The sequence below is a fragment of the Pezoporus wallicus genome, unplaced genomic scaffold (assembly GCF_028554395.1).
Source record: "Pezoporus wallicus isolate ANWC-B61680 ecotype Strahan unplaced genomic scaffold, APGP_CSIRO_Pwel_v1 contig_14703, whole genome shotgun sequence".
NCBI classification, from domain to species: domain Eukaryota; kingdom Metazoa; phylum Chordata; class Aves; order Psittaciformes; family Psittacidae; genus Pezoporus; species Pezoporus wallicus.
In genome coordinates, this window is record NW_026635616.1 from 1,564,030 (window position 1) to 1,591,294 (window position 27,265).

The following is a 27,265-nucleotide window of genomic DNA, read 5'->3' on the forward strand; positions in this document are numbered from 1 at the left end:
TTAGGCTTGAAAGGTTTTGTTTATTAAAGGAATACATGTAAACACCAATACAATATAATACATGTTTAAGGAAAATAATAAAGATAGAAGTAGGTTGGGGTTTTTTTTGTGCAATTAACTCCAGACTTTGATTCCTTAAGCAAAACCATCATCTGAGTCAGCTGTGAGGTTACAAAAACCAGTAAAGGCTCATTTCTGACAAGCCATCTTGCCAAGTGCCTCATTCCTTCTAGACTCCATCATCACGATGCCCTCACTACTAACGTACTCGAGAAAGAAACAGTTGTGTCATTAGCTAAACCAAACGTGGGTGACGGGTCCCCTGCCTTCTGCTAGAAGAGCGTGCTCCTTCTGCTGCTCACAAACCCAGCTTGTGCTCCTGCGCTATCTTATCCTGCCTTCACTTGCAACCAGCACACGGGCACAACCTGAACAAGAAAAGCATTTTAAAGCAACATGGAAAATATTTGTTCCGCAGTTATCACCAGGCAAACGCAATGGGACAGATCAACATGGGCAGTGACATTCTCATGGCCGGGCTGGAGAGCCCCAGGGATGGAGTCAGGCGGCTGAGGGAAGGGAGGCTTCCCTTGAGCAGCGAGCCCCCTCCAAAGTGACAGCCAGGGCAGTGCTGGAAGGAAGCTCTGGATCACATTGGTCTCCGCATTAGAGATTTCCGACCCGCTCAGCGCAGGAAGTTGTTCCTGTGGCTCACCTGAGGGAGTTCCTGTTATGAAGCCAGAGGGTGGTAGGTTGAAACACAGTTTCTGAGTGATGTAATCTTGGACAGCGCTCCGTAGGCAGTGATACCAGTGACCTGGTTACAACCTGCAGTGTTGTCACAGCCCCTGCGCTGGCCTGGTGATCACAAGAAAGGGAAGAAAAGGGAAAAAAAGCGAAGGGAGTGGAATAATTTAAAGGGGGGGGGGGGGGAGGAAGAAAAAAAAGACTTTCCAGATTTCCTTTGTTTAAGTGAAGCATTTTCCTTTTCCACTTTATTTGAATACACAGACCCGGTGTCTAACAGATGGAGACTGTGCAGATGCACTTTTGGGAGTGCCCATAAAATACACTGCTAAAATACAAATGGAGGGATACTTTTTTCCCCCCTTTTTTTTTTGGAGTTGTAAATTCAATAATCATTGCTGTCACCTCATTTTCCCAAAGGAATTTGCCCTTTGTTCTCCGGATAAAGCTGGGGAGAAGAAGAAAAAGGAGGGGAAAAAAAAAGGGAGAGCAAAGGAAACATTTGGGAAAACACCCCACAGATCCACGATCTGTACGAGCATTGCAGCATAGAGCATTTGTGTGTCAGGAGCCCATACGAGCAGGGCTGCTCAGCAGCAACAGCAGCACACAGCGCACTATTCTGCGTTTCTTATACTCTTCTCCCATTCTCCAGGCGTCCCTAACAAACAAACAGGTCAGCTAATTGGCTCATGCCCAAGTCTTACCCACTAGGGTTTGCTCAGAGATGTCACTTAGTCATCTGGCATGAGCAAATCCCAGGCTTCTTCCTGCCTGAGCAGCGGAGTGGGTGAAGGCTTTCTTTGATTTATTAAGACTGTTAACAACCAAGCAGGAAAGTTCAGAAGCTTCCTCAAGCAGAAGAGGACAAGCAGAAAGGGTTTTCTTTCCTGAAGTAGCAGCTAAAAATAGGACACTTAGAGGAAGCAAAGTTCATTAAGTGATAAAGCGGTGGCTGCGGTGATGAGAGAAGAGTTTTTCCTTTTTTAATCTATACATTTATTTAGCGTTATGTGTTCTTGCTCCTTATTAGAGTGCTGAAGCAGTGTTTATCTGGCTGAGGAAAAGATGATTTCCCTTTCTGTAGTGACTTTAACATGTAGCTCATCAAATACAACAAAGTCAAGAGTTATAAACAGACATTGCCAGCCAACAAAGTACAACATCTGACAGCATTATTTGCCTTTTATATGCTCTTTCCACAGTGGGAAACGATATGCCATTTTCAAGACACATTCCACAGTATTAAGCAACAGCTTTCTTAATTTTTAACGGATATATTATTTTTAATGTGTCAACTTTTGCATAAAGCATTTTAGTATTTTATTCAGCATATGCCATTAATAAATTATTTGCTCCTTCCTTCCTCTGCCCCCCCTCCCAGAGCTGCACTTAGCACAGGGAAATGGTCGACTGCCACTATAAAAGATACTTTGAACTGGCACAGCCTATAGACACTTCCACCATTAGACAAAGCACCAGGAGCACCCTCCTGTTTCTGCTTGGCCAACGAGCTGGCAGTGCTAAACATCACAAACCACCCTTTGGCAAAAAGACATACACACACGTAGCAACCAGTTGCCGTAAGAACAAGCCAGCACCCTGTACAACCTGTGATTCCCGTTACAAGCTTTCGGCCTCATTGCTCCAACATCCTTTAGTCACCACGTCCAAACAGTCTGGGACATCCAGAGGAAGCAAGTCAGGGTGCTTCTGTGCCAGACAAACTTGTCCACTTGACCTGAGTTTGTTCAGAGGACACGCACCTCTCATCTCAGCAGATCTGCCCATTCTATAAGGGCAAAAAAGGGATGAGATTTGATGTCTTCAACACCAGCAACACCAGCACCAAGACGCTCCGCAGGATTAAACTGCAAAAGCTTGATATGAAAAGAAAAATACAGATATGATTCAGTGAGTGAGAACAAAAACAACTGCTTAAAAGTTCCAGAAAGGTCTAAGGTAAAGGACATCCTACTGCTTTCCTGCTCTATGAATGACTCTCAAGAGTGCGAAAGCATGCTTGAAATCCCTAAAATCTAGTAAATGGAAGAAGACTCTCCTTTCCTTGAGTCTCAGTGCTACAGTCTTCAGAGACTACTGATCACAGCATGCAATTCCCTGAAGCACTGCACACTGGGACTTCATTTTAACCTCGTTTTTCAACAAAAGAGAGCAGCAGCCAGAGGTGCATCAGGAGAACTCTGGACACTGCGTTTGCTTCATGTTAACCTTTGCTCCCATCACCGCACTATGGCTACAGCAGGGACAGGGGTCTGTAACTTTCCACTGCATACATTGTGAGTTGATGCTAAAATACCAGGATTACAGCCAGTTCTCTATTTCCTAAAGAAAAAACAAAACCAACAAAACACCCAACTTTTAGAGTCGTATTAATGGACTAAAAGTGAAAAATCCAAACCCCAGTGAGGGAAACAAAACAGTGTCATGGCTTCATGGAAATTTCCTAAAATCCAGCACCTCGTTTGCTTTTTAGTTGTACATCACATGCTGAATTAATGTGAAAAGGAAATCACAATATTTACATCTGTTTAAAGACACCACTCCATAGAAAAGGGAATGCAAAGGTACTACTCCAAAGAGACTAATAAAGACACAACACAAATATTTAGTTTAGAACTGCTTACACTCTATTCAATTACAGGCAGTACAAAGGCATGATTTCTTTCTTGCTTTTTCTGCAACAGCTAATAGGATAACTTCTCCCAGTTGTCACTTGGAACAATGTGTATTCATATCTTAATGCACTCAACATCTAAGTGAGTCCACATCCATAAACATAGGAATTCACACATTCTAAGATGGCTCTGCTATTTGCAGTCATAATGTCACACAGTAAAGGTAGCTCAGTGACAGCGAATAGCGCTACTGTGACATCTTCCCCAAGCCACCAGAAAGAGATGCAGTCAGTGTGTCTCAGCCTTCTGCTGAAAGGCAACCAGCACCAGCAGAGGGAAAGCATGGACACTTATCTTCTGGAGTCTGTCCTTCCAGGAGAACTTTAAGCTCAGCAAGCAGATGCGACACCAGCTGCAGTATCTATTGGAAAGCCACGCTGAATGTTTTGTTGGTGGTAAAGCCTGGAGGTGCCTGACAAAAATACTGGGTACAAAATGCCAAACCAACACAACAATAACAGCTCCCTCTGTCAGCAGGAATAAAGAGATCACTGTTTTCCTAGAAGCTGGCTAAATGAAGGGGGTGTTTACAATGAAGTCACCTGCACTGGAAGCCACAGCAGGAGACAACGCCTGGCAGCTTTCTATAGAGCTGAACATTGATCCTGGAGAGTTATTCTGTGATGCTTTGACCTGTTTACCCTTGCCAGTGGGGGGAAGGAAAGTCACAATGACAAATGGCTATCCATGCCAAGAGAGCTTTCTTCCTTTTCCTGACAAGGCTTCCTCAACAATGAATGGCAGTTTCCTTGGATAGTCACACAACAAAACTGTGATTTACTACTTCATATAGCTGAACCTCCACCAGATAAGTCACCACCCTGCACTAGAAGGCTTAACTTCACAGGCAATGGGGTTACTGTTCTCTGAACAGATATGGCCTTGTAAATATATCTGCAAGTGGCAGAGATGTATTTTTCACCTAAAGCCCAGATGGCAAAAGAGCCATTCTTTGGCAAATGGGAAAATAGGCACTAGGTTAGTCTGCAGTGAAGAACAGTCCTACACTGGCAGGGAGGAGAGGACTGAATGACTTCATTTGTCTTCCCATCTAGTCTTAATGGAGGGAATTCCCTAAATTAAGTGTAGGTTTGCTTTTCCTTAGACATTTGAGTTCTGCAGCACCTGTGGGTGAGGGTAGCAATTTGCTACCATCTAACATTATAGATGTAGATTATACAGAAACATGGTTTTTCTTTAGTCCCTTCCCATTCTATCTTTGCCAGAAACACAGAGATACATGCTTTCACCTTCAGCAACTTCATGTCACCTAGCCAAAAGAGGAGGTCCAAACACCTACGTTCCATTTCCATTCATTGTTTCACAGTAACAGCACAGAAATCAGTCACCAGGTCTTTTGACTCACTGAATTTTCAACATTTCTCTCCTCCTTTTTCTTCAAAAACTATTTTTTCCACTCTGTTCAAATCTGCATCTAAGTCATGTCATTAATTATGCATCCACTTGGAAGATGCTCTTCAAAGCCAAACAACACAAATTCACATATTCCACTTGTGCAGAACAAGTGACAGAGGTCAGATCCAGGCTCCACTTCTTCAGTTATGTCAAAATTCACTAGAAGGAAGATGGCATTACCTGAAATTCAAGACCCTGTACTACAAGTTTATTCTCTCTGTCATGACCACCTAAAGCTAAGAGTAAACTACAACCAGCATTCAATACCACCCCTATTAAGTTTGAAAATGATGTATCAGTCTGGAAGGCTGTCTGTATTTTAAAGTTTGCTATTTTGCCTTTTGTCCAACCTATCAGTTACCTTCTTATTACAAAAGTCACTGTATTCACAGCCTCAAGTACCTTCCTTAACAAATAGCATACAGAAGGTTTCCTGGAGGACAGCTACAGATTTTCAACCACAGCAAGGCGGTAACTTCTAAACAGTGTGTTACTGGTTCCACAGTACTTGGCATTAACACATTTCAGTTTAATTCAATCTACTACAAACGTTTCCATGATCATTTAGGGCAGGATTCTTAAAACGTCCATATATCACCAGCAAGTGCTTCCAAAGCACTAGGCTTTGATCAAACTTGTTCTTTAAAGCAATGGCAAAGCATTCCAGTTTTCTACAGACTCCTGGCAGCAGAACTCAAAGTCTCCAGATGCAACAAGAGAGCTGAGCAAATTCATCAGTGCTGACAAAAGAGCCACCAACTTTCCTGTCAGCAGCTTTCTGCTTCTGCATTTACTTCACCAGAACAGCTTAGGTAGAGAAGTATTTGTCCAGTCTATATGTGTACCTACAGAGAACCAATTTTCCCCTCAATTACCTGCTGAATCAGTGATCTGGCTTCCTTCGATACATGGTCTGGTATACTCAAAGAAGTGTGAGTGTTTATTCCTGATGGATGGCACTCAATCAGGGTCTGCAGAAAGAAAGAAAGAAAAGAAACATCCAAGTAGGCAGATCAATTTATTAATCAAGCAATTGCAGTGTTGGATTACCTCCTAATAGACACGCAAATCAACGTGCACAGCTAAAATCTTGGTGCTTTCTAGTACAAAGTACTGATTCTGGGAGGAATGGCTGCAGGCACTGAGGCCCCTGGAGATACAGCTTTAGAACGCTTACATCTTAGTGCTTGTGCTCTATTGCTCAAACTTGAAGAGTCTGGGAATTTGGTGGACTTTGCTTTCTTCATGCAGAACTGTCAACTAATCGCCTGTTTGATTTGGCTGAGCACGCTCTGTCTCCAAAGGCCGAACTAATGTGTAACAGCAACACATGGCTTATACATTGTCCCAGGAAATAATACTGAAATTAAGGCAAACTTTCATAAACGTACAGACAGAACATTTGGGAGCTCAGATTTCACTGCAGTTCGGAGGGCAGCATGGTTATCGGCTGCTGTTTCAGCCCTGAGTTTTACACAGCTTTATCAAGCTGTTCTGCTGAAGCTTGAGCATGTTTCATTGCTCTGGTCCCATGCGGACCAAACCAGTTGAGGGTACTCTGGTCAGCAAAGCACAACTGAGAAAGACGAGCAAGAAAACCACAACTGGGCACACTACTTGTGAGAAACTACTGGCCAAGAGGTCAGTTTTATCGAGTCAGTTGCCCCCAGTCCTACCTTCCCAGTGAGGAGCTCAAAAAGAATTGCACCCAGACTCCACCAGTCACAAGCTTCGGTCTCTTCTAGGATAGCGCCAACCTCTAAACACAAGACATTTCAATTAATATTAAAAGGGTCAGTTACACCTTCAAAATTAACATATATTTACAAGGTGACTGTTTAATGCTGACAGAACATGTACTAAATACCACAGAGCTTTCATTATGCCTGCAATTTAGTTAGCCCTTTAGCCACCTACAGTTCGCATTGTTCAAACACAGCAATGCTATCTGTTGTGTGCATAATTTGCTTTTCCCATGCATACACAGGCATTTTCAAGACTTATGGGCACTACGGTTAGGATTTCTCTATACTGGACTAAAACTGGACAGCGACAGAGCAAATCAGACAATCTGCCATGGTCAGAAGAGCTGAACTGACCAGAGTGGCCTGAAGCATCCCTAGGTGCAGCACAAGGGAGGTTACAGTAGTCCACTGCGTGTTTTAGAGGGCACGATTTGCCTCATGGCTAGCCCATGCCCTTTGCTGGGATCACCATAGGAGGCTTTTCACAATAGCCTCTCTTGTCTGTTGGGAAACAGATGGAGATGCTAAATCTACTTCACATGGCCTAACCACAGCCAGCAACTGCCTATTGCTACAGCTCAGCCCAAATTGTACCTAGGTACAAATAGTTGTTGTTCTTAGCATCCAGCCAGCGTCAACACTCTTACTGCTGTCCAAGAGACAGCGGAGATGTGAGATGGGAGTTAGAGTCCCTTGCCATACACACTCACACATTCAATAGCATGATGCATGCAGAAAACTTGGCCTTCCCTGACTCAGGCTTTAAACTACAAAAATTATGAAATACAAACACACCACGCCGTCTGCTCTAAAACAGGCAGGAAAACAGATTGCAGCGAAGATGAAATCTTCATTTAGACTGTCAAAAAAATGCAGAAGCTGCACTAAAATAGCTTTGGTGGCAAAAGCCACACCAGCTTCCCAGCAGAGGACAACAATTAGCATACAGTCACACAGTGGTTGCCATGAAAAGCACTGTAGCACGTGTAAGAAAAAAAACTTGCTCATCATTTTATGGAGCTTTGCATGAGCATGGCCAAGGAGAACTACAGGTAAGTCAGAGTCCAGGGTCAGGCAAAGGAAGGCAGTAGACCCAGCCCTCCCCAGATGCAGGGACAGAGCATGGGAATGAGCAAGGGGATTCCCCCCCCCCTTGGGCATATGAGCTGCAAGACACTCAGGACCTCTAGGACTAAGCTGAGGCTGCTGCTACAAGAGTAACAAGGAAGGATGGCTCGTTGTTGCTTTGGGCAGGACATCCCTCACATTGAGAAGTTTATTACAGTTAATGGTGTTTGAATGACCAATACATCACTATACGGGTGTCACACATTAGAATTTATTCCATCCCTTACAGATTAATGCTTCTATCAGCATGGAGAAACTTCTACAAAGATCTAATGGCAGCCACGTGAGGAACTGTAGCAGCATAATTACATGCATTTTTAAATGCCTTTAAGATCCCAGGCAAGCATCCAAATGAAGCTGAAATTAGGGTAAATTGAGAGAATTTGTGTAAAAATCAAAATCTGTTCTTGCAATTTAATTTTACATCCCTTCACAGACCTTCTAGGTAACTGTCCTGTAAAAAAAAAGAGAAACAAAACTAAACCAAACTCGGGCCTTAACACATGAACCAGCTGCCGAAAGGTTTTCACATCACCTCTCAGTGAAGCCTCCTGACTGGAAAGGGCTTTCCAGTCCGACTGGGATTTCCTAGAGCTGTATGCTCCAACAATGTACACTCAAAACCAAGATAACACGAATGGAAAGTGAAATCTAAAACCAAATACTTTAGGCTTCTTTAGAGCGGAGTTTTCCTTCCCATGTGGTTTTTACCCCGTGGATAATCCAGCCCAAAAGCGCTTTCTTCCAAACAAATAATGGGGCTTATTTTTAAATTAAATTCCACACTTATTCCAGAATAAGTTCCTATACTGCCATTAGCTTCCCCACGTTGACACATTTTACATTTTAGAATATAATGCCACAAAGGAGATAATCCATTCTTCCCCATAGCCATTCAGTGGGAATGGGCCTCTGGAGTTACAGCCAAGTATAAACCAATACTCTATAGGTGAGAACCACATCATTCTGAGCACAAGGGAAAGAAATACTACAAAAAAAAAAAAATCATTTCTGAGTTTTGGAATTACTTCATTTTCTCTTGGCAGTCATGGATGCCGATCCAGCTCTTTGAAGCAACCAAGTTACGCTGCCTTCTCTCACAGAACCACACGCAGCTACTGATATAACCTCCCTTAATTCACTGATGAGGAAAATGGACAAAGAGCCAAAAAAGTAAACCGGAGCCCACTTTTCCAACAGCCAAGCTCAGATTTTCAACTGTAAGAACACCTGCCAGGTCAAAAAGAAATGTCATCGACAAGAGTCATCTCTCCTAAGAAAGCAGTACTGAACTCCTTCATCCACTTTTACCATGACCAAAATGACACAGGTAGGATAAACTGAGAACAGTCAAATAACACAGATTTCTACCTGGGCTGAAGGGCTCTGGCTGGGTCCTCATGCACCCATCAGAAACTGCATGACAAGTCATCTGAACCGATGCAGAACAGAACAGTTTCCTCAGCTAAGGGAAATACCTGAGCATCCATTTTTACACAAACTAAATCTTAGCTCAGCTTTTCTCCTGTTACCCAGTGTCTGCTTTCCTAGGTTCTAGAGTTTCCTTACTTCAGATTAAGACACCTTAAAGAAAACCCCAAAATTACTGTGAATACTACAAATAAATATGTGTTGTTTACATTTCCTTACTTCAAACAGGTCACAATACGCTGATCATAATAAGTTCAGTATATCACATCAATGTTACTGCATTTTATCTTGACTACACATCATGGGGAAATTCAGAAACTATAGATTATGAAGTGCTTTCAAGTGATACAGAGTAGCTAGCTAATGTAATGTACCACACAGGGCATATGCTCTTTTTAAAGCTTTAATATTGCAATAAATCTGAACTACAATATCTGCCTTCACTAAAAAAACATTTTCATCTCAATCCATCAGCAAAGTAATTTAGACTATAAATGCGAGCAACCCATAAGCTTAAGTGAATAACATGGGGATATTTGTGCCAATTCTTTACTTCATGAACCTTGAAATCAAGGACCTTATCCCCATTTGTACAAACATAAACGTGCACACACGGGTGGTGTTTCTAGGACTAGCAGTAGGATATTTGCAGGAAAAAAATCATATTATTCTGCAATAAAAAATCCTTTCAAATAAAAAAGTAGGGTGAAAAATAGCAGCTCTTCCTACTTCTTCACTGCAACTTCAGAGGGAGAGCTTGCTTCTTTCTCCCTTCCCGATGCCTGTACGACATCTAGCACCAAGCAGAACATGTCAACAGCAATGCTAAATTCCTGCACAAAGCAATCTGAACAGCAGCCGAAGGGAAGGAGATTTGTAAAGGGCTATCAGGTTCAGCTAGAGACAGATGGTACAGGTAAACACCTTCACTACCCAGCACCATCCTCCTTCCAGAGCAGCTGGTCTCAACTGAAAGGCCATTTCTTTATGGTTTCCATACTTATCTCAATATTTGCATTATACACAGTGATACCTTACTTCCTGATAAGGGATATGTTGCTGACAACGCTCTGTATTTCTAAACAGAAGTGCCAGTTCTAAAGTAAAAAAGCAGAACTTCACCTCTCTTGAACACACATCCTCGATGAAGTCATTAACCCTAACAGCAAGGCTGATTTTCTCATTCTATCTACAGCACTCTGACCTGAAATATACTGTTCATGCTGAAGGATTTCAAAAGCTTTTATTACCACACCTCAAACATTTCCTCCTAAATACAGGTTCCTCCAGGGCCCACAATAGGGCCTCCCACCCAGCACTCACAAACACTAGCTTAACACAAAAGAAGTTCAGATTAAGGGTAAACTCAGACATTCAGTCAGCTCAGGCCAGATGGGTTGCAAATCACCAAGAACAAAAACTCCAAAGAACAAAAAGACCAATAGCTTTGCAGGATAAGCTATAACATCCAAAAAAAAACCAAAACCCTGCATCTGAAGCCAGCTCACAAGAAAACAGGCTCTAGGTGGAAGCTGGTTCTCCAAACACCTAAGAGTCAGGAAGGGCTTTGCACTGAGGTGCTTTGCCTGAGTTAAGAAGGGAACATTTGACTCTTGGCAAGTTGGTAAGAATTCTAAAACCTGAGGAGCCCTTTTCCCTTACCCCATGTTTCAAGCAGCAACGGGTACCTTCTAGAATCATTCTGCACTGCTAAGAAAACAAGGAGACCCATCTGAACTACTATCAGGCACCTGAAACCATTCAGGAGGAAATGGACTTGTCCAACATCCTGCAAACATCACACACAACGTTCTCCCCTTCTGTGGCCATTAAGATAAACAGCATTGCATGAAAAACCATTAGAGTCGCTTCAGAAATTCTATTTACCTTACACTCGTTTGATTTTAAAAGCTTACTATTTTATCATATTTAATATCGATACATGTGAAGAAGCATTTGCAGAAAACCAAGTAAAATGAGTCCAAGCTAATTTACTCTAGGCAGATTCAGTCAGCCAAGATATCGTAAGATGCAGTGACTAAATAACACATCACACAAGCAATCTGGCCATAATGCTTTGCCTAAAATGCTTCAGCAATTTATAAACCACAGTATTGAACCATCTATAGTTAAGAAAAAAAAAAGTTTATCATGGTCTTTAAACAATAAAGTAGTGAGGCAAGTCCAATGAACATCTGCTAACATCAAATGGAGTATGAAAATAGGAAGTTTCATCTTAAAGGTACTCAAAACATATGAGGTTCCTCTTTGGAAGAAATTTCCTCATGCCACTAAGAGAAGAAAAACTAACAGAAGGAATTTGTTCTTTCTTCCTTTTAGCAACCCAAGATGGAATTAAAACTTCTTCTAAAATGTGTAGGTGACAAAAGAGACAAAGAAACCTTTTACTGCTCTGTTATCAAAACAAAGCAAACACGAATTAACCTTTCAGTTAGCTCCATTTGCGTTCAAAAGGCACCTTCTATGCCATCTTCAACTTTTAGCCCCATCTGTAATAATAATTAAAAAAATAAATCAAATCAATAAAGAAAAACCAACCACACCACACGGATGAATTACAGCTCCTCCCAGAGGTATTAACTAACCACAAGAACACGTACTTCACCTGAACACGTTGTGTACTTATAACAAGCCTGAGTGCCAAACTGTGTCAGATTCTTCTCGGAACACACCCAGTTCTCTCCCCAGACCTAATGCTTTCAATTACCTACTCCAGGTTCATGGATGGCATCTCGCTATTTTGGGAGCAGTCAGTTGTCACCCTTTCTGTGGGACACTCGGGTGTCACTGGAGAGCTGCAGCACTCCAAATGCTCGCTGTAAAGCTGGTACTCCACAATAATCAGCACTTTTTCTGCAGCTCCAGACCTTTCCTCGTTATTCACAACAACCAGATATTTTTCATGTTAATGTTTAGTCCTGTTTCCTACTGCCAGGGCTTTTCAAATCAAGCTAGCCCATCCTGCTGTCTTTGCTGCTCAACGCTCATTCACCTGCCCTGTTTGTTCCTTTCCTTTTTAGGATTACCCTGAGACATTCATGTCACACACAAAGCTAGGACAGAGGCAGAGAGAAAGTCTAGGAAGTCCAGTCTTACACTATAAACAGGAGACCAGCCCTCCCCTCGACACCTCGCAGGGTCAATGGCACTTTAATCTACCACAGTTATTTCGCTTCTTAAACAATCTACTCAAATTAAATTACTATAATACAGAACAGCAGATTTAATGAGTGCCTGCAAGCTCCTACTGAAAAACACATACACAAATGATATGCAGATTTTCCAGCATCAAATATCTATTTGGTAAACAGAGGCAAACCATTTTTTCCTTATTCAGTAAATAAAAATTATAGCATACAGGCTAATAATAGCAACCTAGCAATTTTTAGTTTCATGCCATATGCTTTAGGTTATCAGCTGCACTTTGCATCTGTATTTTCAATTGTCTAAGAGCAGAAGTGACATCTTCATTTGGGAGCACAAAAATCAGGTTGCACATTGAAACAGTTTGTTGGGTGGTGGGTTTGCTTTTTTTGGGAACAAAATCCTCTACCCACAAAGCCTTCTTTTAACGTAGGCTTTGCATTCTGTACAATTAGCAGCAGGTTAAATAAAACTAAATATACCATGTATTTATGTGCAGGCTTCTGTGAAGGCTACTTCGTGTAAATAAGGCTTGATTACAGTGCACAGCTCCTGAAAGCATCAGAATAATATGATGCATTACTGATGGCCAGTTTCCTACTTACATTTTCTACGAAGCTAAGCTCTCTTTGGCTTTATGATCTCAACAAGCACACCTCCAGTTTTTAGTGAACACAGTCTGGTGAAAACTCATTGTTTGGAGAAGAAAGCAAGCAAGAAAGACTCCAGAGGCTGCCCAGTTCCGAGATCTCATCCTCTGAAAGCAGTACAGGGATGCGACAGAATGCATCCCTGCTGCTGGAAAGAGAACTCTGTGAGTGTAAATAGAACATCTCATTCGCACGGCGTATTTGCACAAGATGTTAGAACAGAAAGCTGCTTCTACAGCACGACACTTCACTGGTGAGATGGAGAAAGAACCGAAAGGATTTCTCTTTATGAGTAAATGCTCAACTTAATGTTTTACTTGAAGACAGACCTGACTAGGCTGTAGACAATTTTCTCTCTCTCGCAGGCATTAAGCATGCCATGAAGGGACTTTTTAACAAAGTTAACTATTTGATTTTTAACCCCCCTGACTATCAAGAACAGAATACAATTATTACTCCATTTAAAAGGTAATGACTCTTTATATTTAAGATCACAAAGTTGGCAAAACCGACACTTCAATAACAGAAGGTGATCATTTGCATTTCAAAATTCATCTATCTTGCTTTTCCCTCAATTAGACCAAAACATGTTGATTCACAGGTTCGTGCGTGTGTTTGTTTCTTTTTTAAACTTATTTATAGAGCAGAATAATGGCCCCCCTGCTAGGCTGGCATTTGCTCAAGTTTCTGCCCCTGTGAATTGAATCTGTTACCAGAATTTTCCCCCCCTTCAGAATACCAAGGCACATTAACCAAGAGATAAAGAGCTAGGTTGCTGATACCATCAGCCACCAGGCAGGTGAATAATGCGAGGGAATTTCTGTTAGTTTTTGTGGGGTTTTTTTGGACAAATACGTGATAAGAGTTCTCGGGGGGCATGGAGAGCAAAGGGCTGTTTAAACAGAAGTGAATCATTCTCATCTGATCTGCTAATAACTTTGTGTTCAGACATCAGCTGCTCAGCACTCTTGAAAATATTCAGCAAACAAAATTGCTATAAAGAGGAGAAAAGTTAAAGAAATAAACCACATAAACCTCACATTAGTCACCTGAACTGCATTTACGCAGCAGAAATTCACAGTTACAAGTGCTTAATTCTTCTTTAAAAGCAAATAGGTTCCTCTTGGCCAAACCCCCCACAGTTTTACTTGAAGTGGTGTTGAGTTTATAGGGGATGATTTATAATCCATCATTTCCCTTGTGGGTTAGAGAAACAACATTTGACTTATCATAGGTGAACAGCAAAGATTTAGTTTGGCCATTAATCAAAGTATAGCACAGGCGCTACTTTTAAGCGTCTGCAGATAGCTTTGTTGTTGCAGTAGCTGGTTCAGCGTGAAGTTTATTTTTAATTGAGTAGAACTATGCAGGAGTAAAGAGAGTTCTCCAGCTTTACCAGCAGCTTCAACAGCACTATAACACCCCCCGACTCAGAGCTGTGAGTACAATTGTCGATATGCAAATCGTTACAAATAAATCACATCTCCCGTCTCCAGTTCTTAGATGAAGTTAGGCGAATTAGAGCCAGCAAGTGCAACAGCAAAATCCATTAATGGTACAATGCCATCTGCCGTCTGTAGTGGAAAAGTGCCACCTCCTGCCACAGATTTAGCCCTGCTTTTAATTTATGCACGATATAAAATGACAATAGCTATTTCATACAAAATTAATTACATTGCTAGCAGGGAACGGTATGCAGCTTTTTAAACTATCTCTTCCCTCATCTTTTTGACACTTCTCCATTTACAATGTTTGCATTTGTGCCATTATTTTATACATGCACACCGAATAATCTCTTTTCTACACACGCAGTCCCATTGCTTCTCTGCTTCTCATACATTACCAAGCGCTGAGCAAGCCCTTGCTCTTCACCACGGCGAGGACCTGATCACTGTTTCTGTTCCAATACTGCCTCATTTTGCATTAATACAAGGTTACAACCTGGGGTTCTAAAAGCCTCAAATACAAAATCCCACATGCTGCAAGCAAGCTCCACGTAGGTGGACCTCTGTTCACCCCTGGGTGTGAAAAGCTTCACCATTAATACATTACTATCCCTACACCCCTCCAGGAATTAGATTCAGATACATAAATTGTAGAATTCAGATTCCACGTTTACATGCAACCAATAAAGCAACTTAATATTTAAATATGTCCTGAGGCACTTCACTGCTAAGCACTTTATAACTTGTGCTGTAAAGAATTAACACCTGAAACCTTATCAATTAAAAAGATCAAATTGCTTCAAATACATCTTTACAACATTCACGTAATACAGCAAGTTTCCTCCCTGTTTTAAATTGAGCATCTCCTGCAATCTGTTTAAATTTCACACTCATCCTCCTTTTTTCTGCCTCCAAAACTTGCTCCTCAAAAATCAATGCAGAAAAAGAACTGCATCCCAAGACTCATCATCTGCTCCGAGTCTCAAACACCAGCTAAGCATCTTCCCTTTCTTACATACTCTTAACAAGTGCATTTAAATAACAAAACATTGCAATCACGTAACATGTACATTACTATGCCTAAATCCTGTCTATCCCAAACTCACACCAAGCTATACACAGTGACAACATTTTACAAGCCAAGTTTCACTGCATCCTTCAGTTAGGAGGGAAAAGGAGACGGAAGGCTCAGCACCTGAGGTAGGGAGACACAGCACACAATACTGGAAACACCAGGAAAATTCAGAGCAAGGTAAGGACTCACTTTGAGTCACTTTATTTAGTCACTGTGTTGTATTATGATACGTGATGAAATTTTGTAAAGATTACTTGCTCACCTCTACAAAACTATAACCCACTTGCCCATTTCTCTTAATGCACTGAACTAAAGCATAAGTATCATTTCAAACTCCTTATTCCAAGCAGCAGGTTGAGAAGCAACGCTCTCAGGATAATGGGGAAACATAGGTTTCCAGGGACATGGCACACTCCTTAAAATGAAAAATGATCATCCAAATAAGGGTTTTTTCTGTAATACCAGAAAGCAGAAAGGCCCTAACATGATTATATTTTTAATACTGAACAGAAGTTCTAGAGCAAGATTTACCATCAGGAGTGGCACTATAAAGCTACTTTGGACTCCACCACACATCATCATCAAAGGTACAGGTACTAAATCACTGCTCACAATAGAATGACACTTGGCTCCAAAAATACATTTTATATTGCTAAATTACACCAAGCATTACTCTCCTATGCAAAAAGTAGCATGAAATAGCTCTACTAAAAGTACACTTTGCAGAGATAACATAAAGAAATATGAAAGAACCCCAGAGCAGTATCAATGCAGCCATCTTGCATATATCTAATATTTGCATCTGCAAATCTTAATCTTGCAGCTCACCAGTGACAGCCACACAAAGCAAAGTGCAGCTCAGGACAGGACAGGGAGAGAAGGCAACTTAAGCAAGAAGAGCCCGGATGGATACCACATCCATACCGCGAGGTGGAAATAAGGATGGTGCAGAAAACTTTGTTCTAGCATCTGGGGACTTCTAAATATGATTTCAGTTGCTCCCTATGCACTTAATTACTGCAGGAGTTGGCTGGTTGGGGTTTAAGGGGCAAAAAAAGCCTCTCTTTGGATCCTCATTAAAAGACGGAAAAATTAAGCTTTGACTTTCCCAGCTCATTAATGATGACAGGGTGGGAGAAGGCTGCACTCCCGTCTTTGCTACTATTCAACTAGGGAGCACTGTGTTCAAGGCTGGGTTAGGGAGGCAGGAAAATGCCACTTTGTAACAGGACATCATGTATGTTGGCAACCAGGACACATCTCTATCTAGCCACCACAAGAACTACTGGGATCCCCTGATTTTCTTGCTCTTGAATTAAAGTGGGGTGAGAGTGGAACACAAGAGCTGGGTTTGCTTTGATAGGTAAAAAGGATTGTTTTCTGTCATACCTGCCTTTTTGACTGGCACCTGAAGAGAAAATACTTTATTTACTATTTATCTCAAGAGCATTCAAATTCCTTGTTGAGATCCTAGCACTTTTATTCACAGAGAGCAGTTTCTTACTGTGCTTCAGTCGCAGGACCAAGTCACAGAATAAACACCTGATGCCACGCTCAGTTCAGAACTTCCATTGCCGATAACTTGGATTCTGACCTCTCCTGAGCCCATCTGGAGACTGAGCTTGAGGACTCGCGGCATGCCAAGCTCAGAGTGCTCAGCAGAAAGGGTATGTTGGCAGTTCAAATTCCAAATAAAGAAGAGAAACTGAAAAATAGCCACCCAGTACTCACTTTAACTCAAAGAGTAGGGGTTTAAGCTAGCTATGAAATTGCTTATAGCTTTATATTTAAAGAAACACCTGCTTTTTGGCTTTCGCCGTCATCTGATCACTACATGAGCAGAAAATAAATTAGAAAAAGAGGGAAGGCTCTGTTTCAGGTGCCATCCTTGCTATAAAAAAAACAAGAGATATTGATTTTATCACACCCCTGATTGATGAAACTAAAGAGCTCTCTAAACTATTTTAAAGCCCACTGTAGCTCATGAGAAATGCCAGAGGCGTCTCTGAGCATAGTAAGGGGTTGTCAAACTGCTATGTTGGGGTTTTGCCCCCATGTCCTTTGCATGCATAAATTTTTGCATTTTTAAGGCTCTCGGTATCATCTTTTCAGTCTGCCCCTTCCCTTCTTTGCTCTTTTCAGTTATTGAAAGTTATTGAAAGTAAGCGCAAGCAAACAAAACATTCCTCAAAGTTGCTTAAACAAGACATTCAATACAATTACTCTTTATGGCAACGATCTAACAAACACCACCACAGTTCAACAATAAAGCAGTTATGAGCCCTCCAGCTTTTCAAGACATTCAGGCAAGGAAAATTCAGACATTGCATGATCTCAAGCTCTATGCCATAGAGGCTCTGTGAGAAAATGAAAGCTGCTCATCTACTTTCCAAGTGAAACATTGTAGGTGATTGCTCTAACCTGGGGCACAGTACATTCTCTCTATGGCATCGTTGTCACAGGAATCTTCAACCTCCCTCCACCTGCTAAAATACGTTAGCTGAATGTGTCCTAAAAACAAAACGACAGGAGAAATCAAAACATTTTTCCCTTCCATTTTCTGCAGAAGTGAACTGTAATTACTCCTTTTGTAGCTAAAAACAGTATCATTAAGAATAATGGCATCATTAAGTACTAGAAGCTATTACTGGGGGTGAATTTGCTGCACTGATAATGAAGCTCTAGACAGGAAATGAAGATACTAATTACAAGATAAAACGCCTACTCAGTTAATTGGAAGCAACAGCGAATAAAAAGAAATGCATTTGCAAAAGTTCCTGACCTCTATCATTCAATAAGATGTTGTTTGGGTTCAAATCACGGCACACAATTCCTTCTCTATGTAAAGCATCAAGGGCTACAACCATTTCAGCTGCCCATCTTTGAATACAGTCCTCTGGGATATAAAACCTGGAGGTTATCGCTAATCTTTCGTCCAGGTCCTGGAAAATCTGATGTATTTCCTTCTCCCCTGCTACTGAGATTTTGTCTTCCCTCTTTGGTGCTGTCTTTTTACTCTCAGGTGCTGGTAACAAAGCTGAGTCTGCTTCCTCTTTCCCGAAGTCTTCAGTTTGATCTGAAAACAGCAACACTGCTTCATTTCTTAGTATGTCTGAACCCAAGCTCACATCTTGAGCCCCCGAGAGCTGGCTGGAAACAAACGAACTTTCTTCTTCACATGTCACATTTACGGAGCAGGCTCCAAGCCCTAGAAACAGATCCCCATCTTCTGAACTACCTACATCTTGGTCAGATGTAAAGAGAGTCCCAAGAGCTCCCTGAGTGACACCACTTTGTCCATCTGCTTCCTTGCAGGAAGCATCACCCACTTCTGGTGCCACATGATTTGGCTCTTGATCAAATGCTCTGCATGGCTCTGCAGAATTATTTAGCTGTAAGACATCAGGGGTCTCTAATAACTTTACTTCCAACACGTCCCTGTCAGTTTTTGTAAACTTTGTTGGCCTTGACACAGCTGCCTCTTCTGTTTCATCAGACAAACCAGGTAAGTTTATTAGGAGATCAGGCCTTCCTTCATCAGCACTATTTACATCATCAAAAGCAGCATCCTTAAAGGAGATAACTGGGACAGAATCATTCGAACCCCTGCTTACAGTGTCATGAGCTTTCACACCCATTTTGCTTTCTAGGGCATCCAAGCTTCTGTCATGATCTGGGACAGAAAACAACGGCTTCAAGGGCTCTGATTTCAGGTTATAGAATTTTTCTCCAAAATCAAGCCCCAGGAGCTCACTCGTGCTGTCTTTGCTGTCTATCCTGAAGAGTTCCATGGGGCTGTTCTTTGATTTAGTTAACGAGTCCAATATCCTAGTAGGGCTAGCTATTTCTGACTCACTATCCTCAATGAAAAGCTTTCGTTCCTGAGATGCAATCTGAGAGGTGAAACTCTCGCTGCCAACAACACTGCGTTTCGGTAAGCAACTTCTCTCTTTGGGATTTAGACCTTCGCTCTCCAGTTTAATCACTGGTTCCTCATTTAGAGAGCCAGAATCAATTTTTTCTTGCCCATATTCATTGCATAATGTTAAATAACTAGTAGTGCACTCTTCCTCTGAGCTGGATCCCGAGTCCATCCACTTGGAACTCTCTTGGCCATCTTCCTGGTTGCTGCTGTCATCCTGAGAGCTCGGCGTTAGGCTGTTCTTCAGTGGGACCACCTTTAGCACGCTCTCCCCACAGCTTTCTCTGGAATCAGTGCTGCTGCCAATTTCTTTAGGACTAGGTGTTGGCTGCTCCAGGTGAATTTTAGTTGCACTGGATGTTCTGGCTTCAGGGATTTCAAAGCTTTCCTCAGGACTCCTGTTTAAGAACTTACTGACATAAGACCACAGTTTTCCTCCTGCAAGAGAAGAGGGAGAGGAGAGAAAATCTCTTAGTTTCACTCACAACAGGATCAGTTTCATTGTGGAACAGGAAAATAACTTCATTGTCACAATACGCTGCATCCTTATGCCCACAGAGCACGCTGGATCCAGCGCCTCAGGAGGAAGTACTTACAGGGACCACAACTTGCTTTTCGAGCAGATTTGTATTATTGCATAAATATTTAAAGAGCCGCATCTGAGATGAAGCTGCCTTTTGTTCCTAACTTCAGTAAAGGCTCCTTTTAGAGTCTGCCTCAAGTTGCACGGTGGTCACTACTCTCCATCTGCTGTCTCAAAAGAAAGGAAAAACTCAGGAAGATCAAACGGTTTAGTAAATGGCTTAGTATCCATTGCCAGGTCTGCCTGTACTGAATACTTCTGTATCGCAGCTCCAAGCTCCTGAGCAACATTAGGGGAGATGGATTAAAAACTAATTAGCAAGTTTGGTAAGAGGAAGGGAATTACCTCATATTAGCAGGATATTCTCTCTCTGAAGAGATGGTTTTGCTAGTTAAATATGGGTGTTATTTCTCCCTTTAACTTCAGAACTCAAGCTTTTGCGCCTTGCTGCACTACACAAGGATTTATCAATATCAAAAGTTACACTGGCAAAGCAGTTCCTTCACCTCAAATACTCTAAAGCTACAGCTTCAAAGGCAACAGTTGTATTTTAAAACTACAAAATAGGACTCTCTCTGTTTCCAAATATTGTACAGATAAAAAAGCTTACAGACTAAAAAGCATAATTTGCACAAAACAAACTGAGATGTTACTGCATATCCTGCACATGCCAAAGCGTTCGGCCTAAAGCTAAAAAGCCACCCTTGACAACCTATGGAAAAATGCAAAGTCAAGACATTTCCGTTTAAAAGATTGTCCAGAATTCCTGGAAAATGCAGGAGTTCTAACAAAATCTTTGTAAAATAATAATAAAAACAAGTATCCACCCCACTGAGCAGCTGTAAAATTCTGATTGATTTTCCTTATTTTTTTCCTTATTTGGATAAAACAGAGTTTTCTATTTTTCCAAAATACAGTCTTTAACAGTTACTTTTAGACACTCTTTGTATCAGGAAAATTCCCCTAAAAAGTACAATAAAAGTATTTTTCATTGCCTACGAACAGGTTTCTGTATATTCCCAGGTATTTCAAGACTCACTTACCAAAGGCACAAAACCTTGAGGCTTAAAAAATGAATCTGACTGATTCACTGATCCCACTGAATGTGGGGTTTTCTTGCCCTCCATCCCCCTGGCTAAGACAAGACTTGGTTTTGAAGGGAGAAAATAACCCAATCTTGCTGGTTGTGATGAAACCACATATACTAAAAATAAGAGGGAATTCTAAGAGACCAAGGGCCCTGGCCCTGCCAGAAGAGCCCAAGGAGCAGGACCCTGCTTCTCTGAGAAGCAGCGAGTCCATGCAGACTCTTAAACCAGGGCTTCTTGCCTTGAATACAAGACGTTACACAGCCCTACAGCCGCGCAAAGGCAAAGCTGGGGCACTGTGGTGCCTTCTGAGCCCTGCAGCTTGCACAGGAGTTCAGAATTCCTGGGTTTCAACTGATCTGGTAAAAATAAAAGCTGGTCATTCCACAATTATCAACAATTCTTTCTCTGATATTACATTTGTATATTTATTCATGCTTTTGCTATGGAATGGCAAGGACAGAAAACAACAGAAAAGAGAATGAGGAAGAGCAACAATATATGTGTTTTTATAGATCTGGGAAAGATTTTCTTCTCTTTTCCACACTTTCATCTGTGACCAACTGATTTTCTTAAAGTAAGCGAACTGAAAGTTTTATTCAATTAGATTAGTTTTAGCAAACACTATAATTACTTTAAGCAAACAGTAAACTGGGCAAAACCAACTTTGCCCAGTTTATTAACTGAGCATTGAATTATTCAGGCTCTTTCCAAACAATAAAATCTCATTTGACAACCATAAACCACTGCATTTCATAAAACACAGTCTTCCCCATCCCACCTGCATTATATTTATTAGTACAAGTAGATGCTAAATAATTCCATCTTCATATTACTAGTGGTTATTATTTGTGCTTCACAAATGTCTTGTGAAGACACAAATCTCAGGTTTCAAAGGGTGTTCAGAGAACATGACCCACATAACTGCAGCTTTGGGCAGGGCCTGGCACAGCAGCACCTCAGCCTCCAGGCACAGCTTTAATGCAAATATTAGCATTACCGCTTCTTCAGACGCAAACAGTAAGAAAACATCTTTCTGATGGAAAGCTGGGTTGAGCTTTGATTCAGGGATGCAGAAAGCTCAAAACCTTACTTCTGTGATCTATTGCTGCATTTTCTTCCTGTCATTACTGGTGTGCTTTTACATGTGACACCTGAAAGGCTGTCACCGACCTAAACGTTTCATACCCCCATATTAAGGTAAGAAGTGGCTGGGCTGCCTGTCAGTATGAAAAGGGCAAGAATTATCCTTGCACAACTTAGCTTTTCACCTATCAAGAGGTCAAGCTGCTCCCAGGACACCTCCTGCCTTCTGCTCCCTCCGCCTCTCATCATCCAAGATTTCATGCAACCTCCACTAGTGTAGCTTAAGAAAGAAGAAGACCCAAGAAGGATTAAGGAATGAAAACAGATGTGTTGAGATCAGTCCTTTAAAACCCCACAGAAAAATGACTGGAAGAGTCAAGGGGCTCTGTGTTTTAGCACGTTCAATGTTTTCAGCCAACTTAAAATTTGCAAGAGACAAAATCTCTGTATCCTTACAGTATTCAGGCATTCACCCGACACCTCTGAAAACAGACAGAACTTGCAACAGCGACTCATTTGCTATTTGTAAATGTATCATCTTACCTTTATATTAAAAGAAACTGCCTTTATAATCACTTGGACTTAAAAATCACAGTGGAAATGACAACTTCCTGCAACTGCAATTCTGAGTGAAAAGCAAGTAAAAGCAAACAAAAACATTATTGCATCCAAATCTGTTTACATACAAACATTTCAAGTCTGGCCTCCTGGTCAAGCAGAAACACGTAAATAAATGCTGTTCAATAATTGTGTTCTATAGTGAAAAACAACAATTTCGTTCCTTTCTGAGAAAGTCCAATCCAGGGTCAAACAAGAGTGATATTTGTATCTGGGTATATAATTATGCCTTTATGAATGACATACTAATCATCTTTCCCCCTCTCCCCATGTGCTGGGTAAGATCAAGAAAACCCATTAGCAAGCCATGCTAATACAGTATCAGGAATCTGTAAAAAGTAAAATCACAGAAATCAGTCCACACAAGTAAGCTTCAGTCATTGTCAGATGGTCTAACATAACAAATAACTATAAAAGCTACTGCTTTAAGCTGAAGTTTATTAGTGTTTAATATGACTTCAGAAGTACAGTATTAACTAAGCAGTATTTTCTTCGACCATGAACTACAGCCAACCTAGCTCACACTGTCTGGCTTGATTAGCACATGAAAACCACCAAGTTCTACGTTCTTCTGCAGTTATTCAATGAAAAATTACTTATTAGAATTGACTTCACCACATTTCCAGACAAGAAGATGCAAAGACTTTATAGTGCATACCATAGGATAAAATGAAACCTAACAGATCAGCAAATTTAGCCTCCTAAACACGTTTTTGTTCTAGCTGACAAGGTAAATTGATGATCTCTTGGATTCTTCCTCAGCCAGTGCTCAGACACTTACTGTTGCAGCTTTACATCCTGAACGGCTGGCTGGCTAAGGAGACATATTCCAGAATAAATCAGTGACTTTTGCTAGCTTGGCCCATGAGTTGACTCTGAAGAACAATATACTCCAATTCCTGCAGAACCGGAATGCAGCTAAGAATGCAGTAACCACTGTGCTTAGGAAACTCCAAAGTCAAAGTGAACAATCCAGGCTTCCCAATAACTGTGACCGGATAGGGAAGAAATACAGAGTACTGAAAAACAACTGCTTGAATTATTCTCCAAAACTGGGCCCAGCTCTCTACATCACTGCATAAGAATTTGTTTGTGCCCAGAAGTACCAATCATAAGTCATGCACCTCATGTGAATTAATATTCTTCCTTGCTGGAAAAAGAACCACCTTATGGTTTTCTTAGAATCACTGCCCTCCTTTTCAGTGAGGACATGGTAAACTTCATGATGTTACTATACAATGACTACACTAAATTATGCTTGTACAGTTTCTAGGCCAAAAGGGAACCAGACACACAGGCACTACCATGATACACGAGCATTTCACAGCATCCCAATGGCAGCCACAGTGGGGTCACAGTGTGCACATGAATCTGAAGCTCGTCTCCAACCAAATCTCTAACCTGACAGTAGTTACTAACACCAGACTCTTACATACATGGCTGCTGGTGAATCTCTGAAACAAAGTTTGCTAATTCAGGCAAAGCTCCCACTTCCCAATGCACGTTGAGAAAAAGCCATTATTTCAAAGCAGCCTCCTGAAAAAGACACTTGCCAGGGACCGTATCACCTTTCCTATGTTTTCTGAGTGCTGTTGAAAACCTACAGCTAGTACCATCTCCTCCCCTAAGGACAAATGCCCAGCTCTGCAAGCCAGAACACTAACACGGTGTTATCTCTCATTTCCTGCATGCAGCAAGCCTCTTCAGCATGAAGTTTCTTGAGTGCTCTCCAGATTGATAGGAACTCCAGCTTGCTCATGCTTAAAGAGATTTGACAGCTTCTAACAGCCACTTAAACTTTGATGTCCCGTGGAAGCCCCCGAGCCTATTTTTGAAGCATCTGTTTCTAAAATTTCTGGAGTTGGTAGTGCCAAGAAGAAGTGAGGCCTTATTAACATGAGATTGGCTCTCTACCACACTGGAATTTGCCAAGTGTTTTCCAACAAAGCTATAAGATAACTTCATGGACTTCCATGCTTCTGTGACACTGCTGAAGCCTCCATCTATGGCCATGAGAAAAGTGTGTAAGAGAATCCAAGACCTCACTCACCCAATTTCAAGCATGCAGTGGCATAGAATCATAGAATGGCTTGGGCTGGAAAGGACCTTAAGATCATGCAGTTCCAATCCTCTGCCACGTGCAGGGATGTCTCACCCTAGAGCAGGTTGCTCCAAGCCATGTCCAGCCTGGCCTTGAACACTGTCAGGGATAGAGCAGCCACATCTCTGGGCACCCTGTGCCAGCACTTCAGCACCCTCACAGGGAAGAACTTCTGCCTTAGATCAACCCTGAACTTCCCCCGTTTCAGTTCGAAACCATCACCCTTTTGTCCTATCTCTACAGTGCCTGATGCAGAGTCCCTCTCCAGCATCCTTGTAGCCCCCTTCAGACACTGGAAGCTGCTCTGAGGTCTCCACACAGCTTCTCTTCTCCAGGCTGAACAGCCCCAATGTTCTCAGCCTGTCTCCATACGGAGGTGCTGCAGCCCCTGAGCATCCTCGTGGCCTCCTCTGGACTTGCTCCACCAGCTCCATGTCCTTGTTATGTTTAAGACACCAGCACTGCACACAGTGCTGCAAGTGGGGGCTAACAAGAGCAGAGTAGAGGGGCAGGATCACTTCCCTCAACCTGCTGCTCACACTGCTTTTGATGCAGCCCAGCACATGGGCAGTTTCAACCAACACCCCCAAGTCCTTCTCCGCAGGGCTGCTCTGAATCAATTCTCCGCCCAACCTGTAGCTGTGCCTGGGATTGCCCCTACCCATCTGTAGGGCCTTGCACTTGGGTTGGTTGAACTTCATGAGGCTGGCACTGGCCGCCTCTCAAGCGTGTCAAGGTCCCTCTGGACGGCATCCCTTCAATTACCCTTACAATTACCCTTGTAATTTAAAGAATGAGTGCTACTAGCAAAAGACTCAAGACTCAAGACCATGAGTGGGGTGAGCAAGACTAGTCCCTGCATATAATAAAGCATAACAATGTATATAATGTATAAAACATATAATAGCATAACTATTTTTATTTATGCTTTATTCATGTAGAGCTAGAAAATGAAGCTCTTCTCCTGAATCATTCCAGCATCAGTCTCCTGGGACAGGGTCAGGTGCACAGCTCATGCAGTTCTAGAAGGAACACAAAACTATTGCCCCAGTTATGGATCCGGGATCAGCCCCTATATTTGCAATACACTTGTTATATGCATTCTTGGGCAATTTACCACTTTGTACCCTAGCTATCCCTCTGTAGAACAGAATATATCACTCCTTTTGCTTTCCTTCTGCCTGTTCGGAGCCCTGACAGCAAATTCATGAAAGCAGGGAACTACCCTTAAATAATTAACCTTACTAATTCCCTAATCATCAGGGAAAAGTCCTTATAGCACATCATCATTTGTGAATGGCTTGTAAACAAGGATAGAGGTGAATCCATTTCCAAACTGCTGGCTGTTTTACCAGAAAATGAGGGAAAACCCTATGCAGTTTGTAACTTGTACATGTAAGTGTCCAAGTCAAGTGAACCCTTGTATCATGTATTACTAACAACAGCCCTCACCCACATCAAAATCCCTTCTGGTCCCTGCAGCTCTCCTCTTCTTCCCCAGCACAGTCCTGCATCCTCTCTGCACTGCTTCCCAGTTCTTTCCACAATCCCTACCCCATATCCTGCTTCAGAGCTCTCCCTGTAGAAAGCATTTATATCTCATCACACCTCCTCTCTCAACCCCAGCTCAAAATAACCCATGTCCCTGCCATGTCTTCGCTTGCACAGCTTTGACCAACAGTGGGGAGAAAGACAGCATGAGCTGCAGCTGCCTCCCAGTACGTGCTTGCTGCCTGGACAGCCAAGAGGAGGATGTTTGACAGACACCACCTTCACTGTTGGCAAAACAAACCAGTGGCCTGAGGTGCTGCACACAGCCAGTGTTGCACTAACCTGATTTAGAAGGCACTCAGTAAATTAAAAATCCTTCCCCCACAGAACTCAAAACGTGTTACAGCCGATGTTGGTAACAGCAAGTCATTCAGGTGAAGCACATTTCACTGGATTTGTGACCATGACGGCTAGGAGAGAGTCATTCCTTTTTAAGCACAACACTCCATCCATCCCAAATGTTAAGCTGAGGTTTCAGTTCTTAAACAGAAGAGCTCCCATCATGCAATGTCTCATTTTTTCTCACTATTGTCGCAATTATCACTTCCAGGAGATCACCTCTGTCACTGGTCACATTAAAGCCTTCCTTAAAACTTCTGTTCTCTCCATTTGACCACCAGTCCACCCAGATTCTACTACTTCTTCACCCAGTTATCCATCTGTCCTGTTCTTCCTGAAGAGCAAAACTGTAGATCTTCAGAAACTGCAGAAATACTAGGAATTATCATTTTATCCTGCCTCTTACCCTTTGACTATGCCAGCCTTAAGCAGTTTGTATCTGACACGGGTTGAGGGTGGCGTTTTTGTTTGGTTTG

The 27,265-nt window shown here is 42.0% G+C and overlaps 1 protein-coding gene across 11 annotated transcripts in view; it reads right to left on the reverse strand.

Moving 5' to 3' along the window:
* The window catches only part of RPS6KC1 (ribosomal protein S6 kinase C1), a 91,589-nt gene continuing 64,324 nt past the window's right edge, over positions 1-27,265 (reverse strand). For 8 of the 11 annotated variants that reach the window (XM_057397048.1, XM_057397043.1, XM_057397045.1 and 5 more), the window contains 5 exons: positions 18,284-19,861; positions 17,923-18,012; positions 6,539-6,621; positions 5,738-5,833; positions 1-2,627 (listed from right to left, as the gene is read on the reverse strand). In XM_057397048.1, coding sequence (XP_057253031.1) covers positions 2,517-2,627; positions 5,738-5,833; positions 6,539-6,621; positions 17,923-18,012; positions 18,284-19,861 — 1,958 coding nt within the window. In that variant the 3' untranslated portion in view covers positions 1-2,516. The remainder of the gene's footprint in view (positions 2,628-5,737; positions 5,834-6,538; positions 6,622-17,922; positions 18,013-18,283; positions 19,862-27,265) is intronic. The other 3 variants (XR_008970593.1, XM_057397044.1, XM_057397047.1) reach the window with 3 other exon arrangements.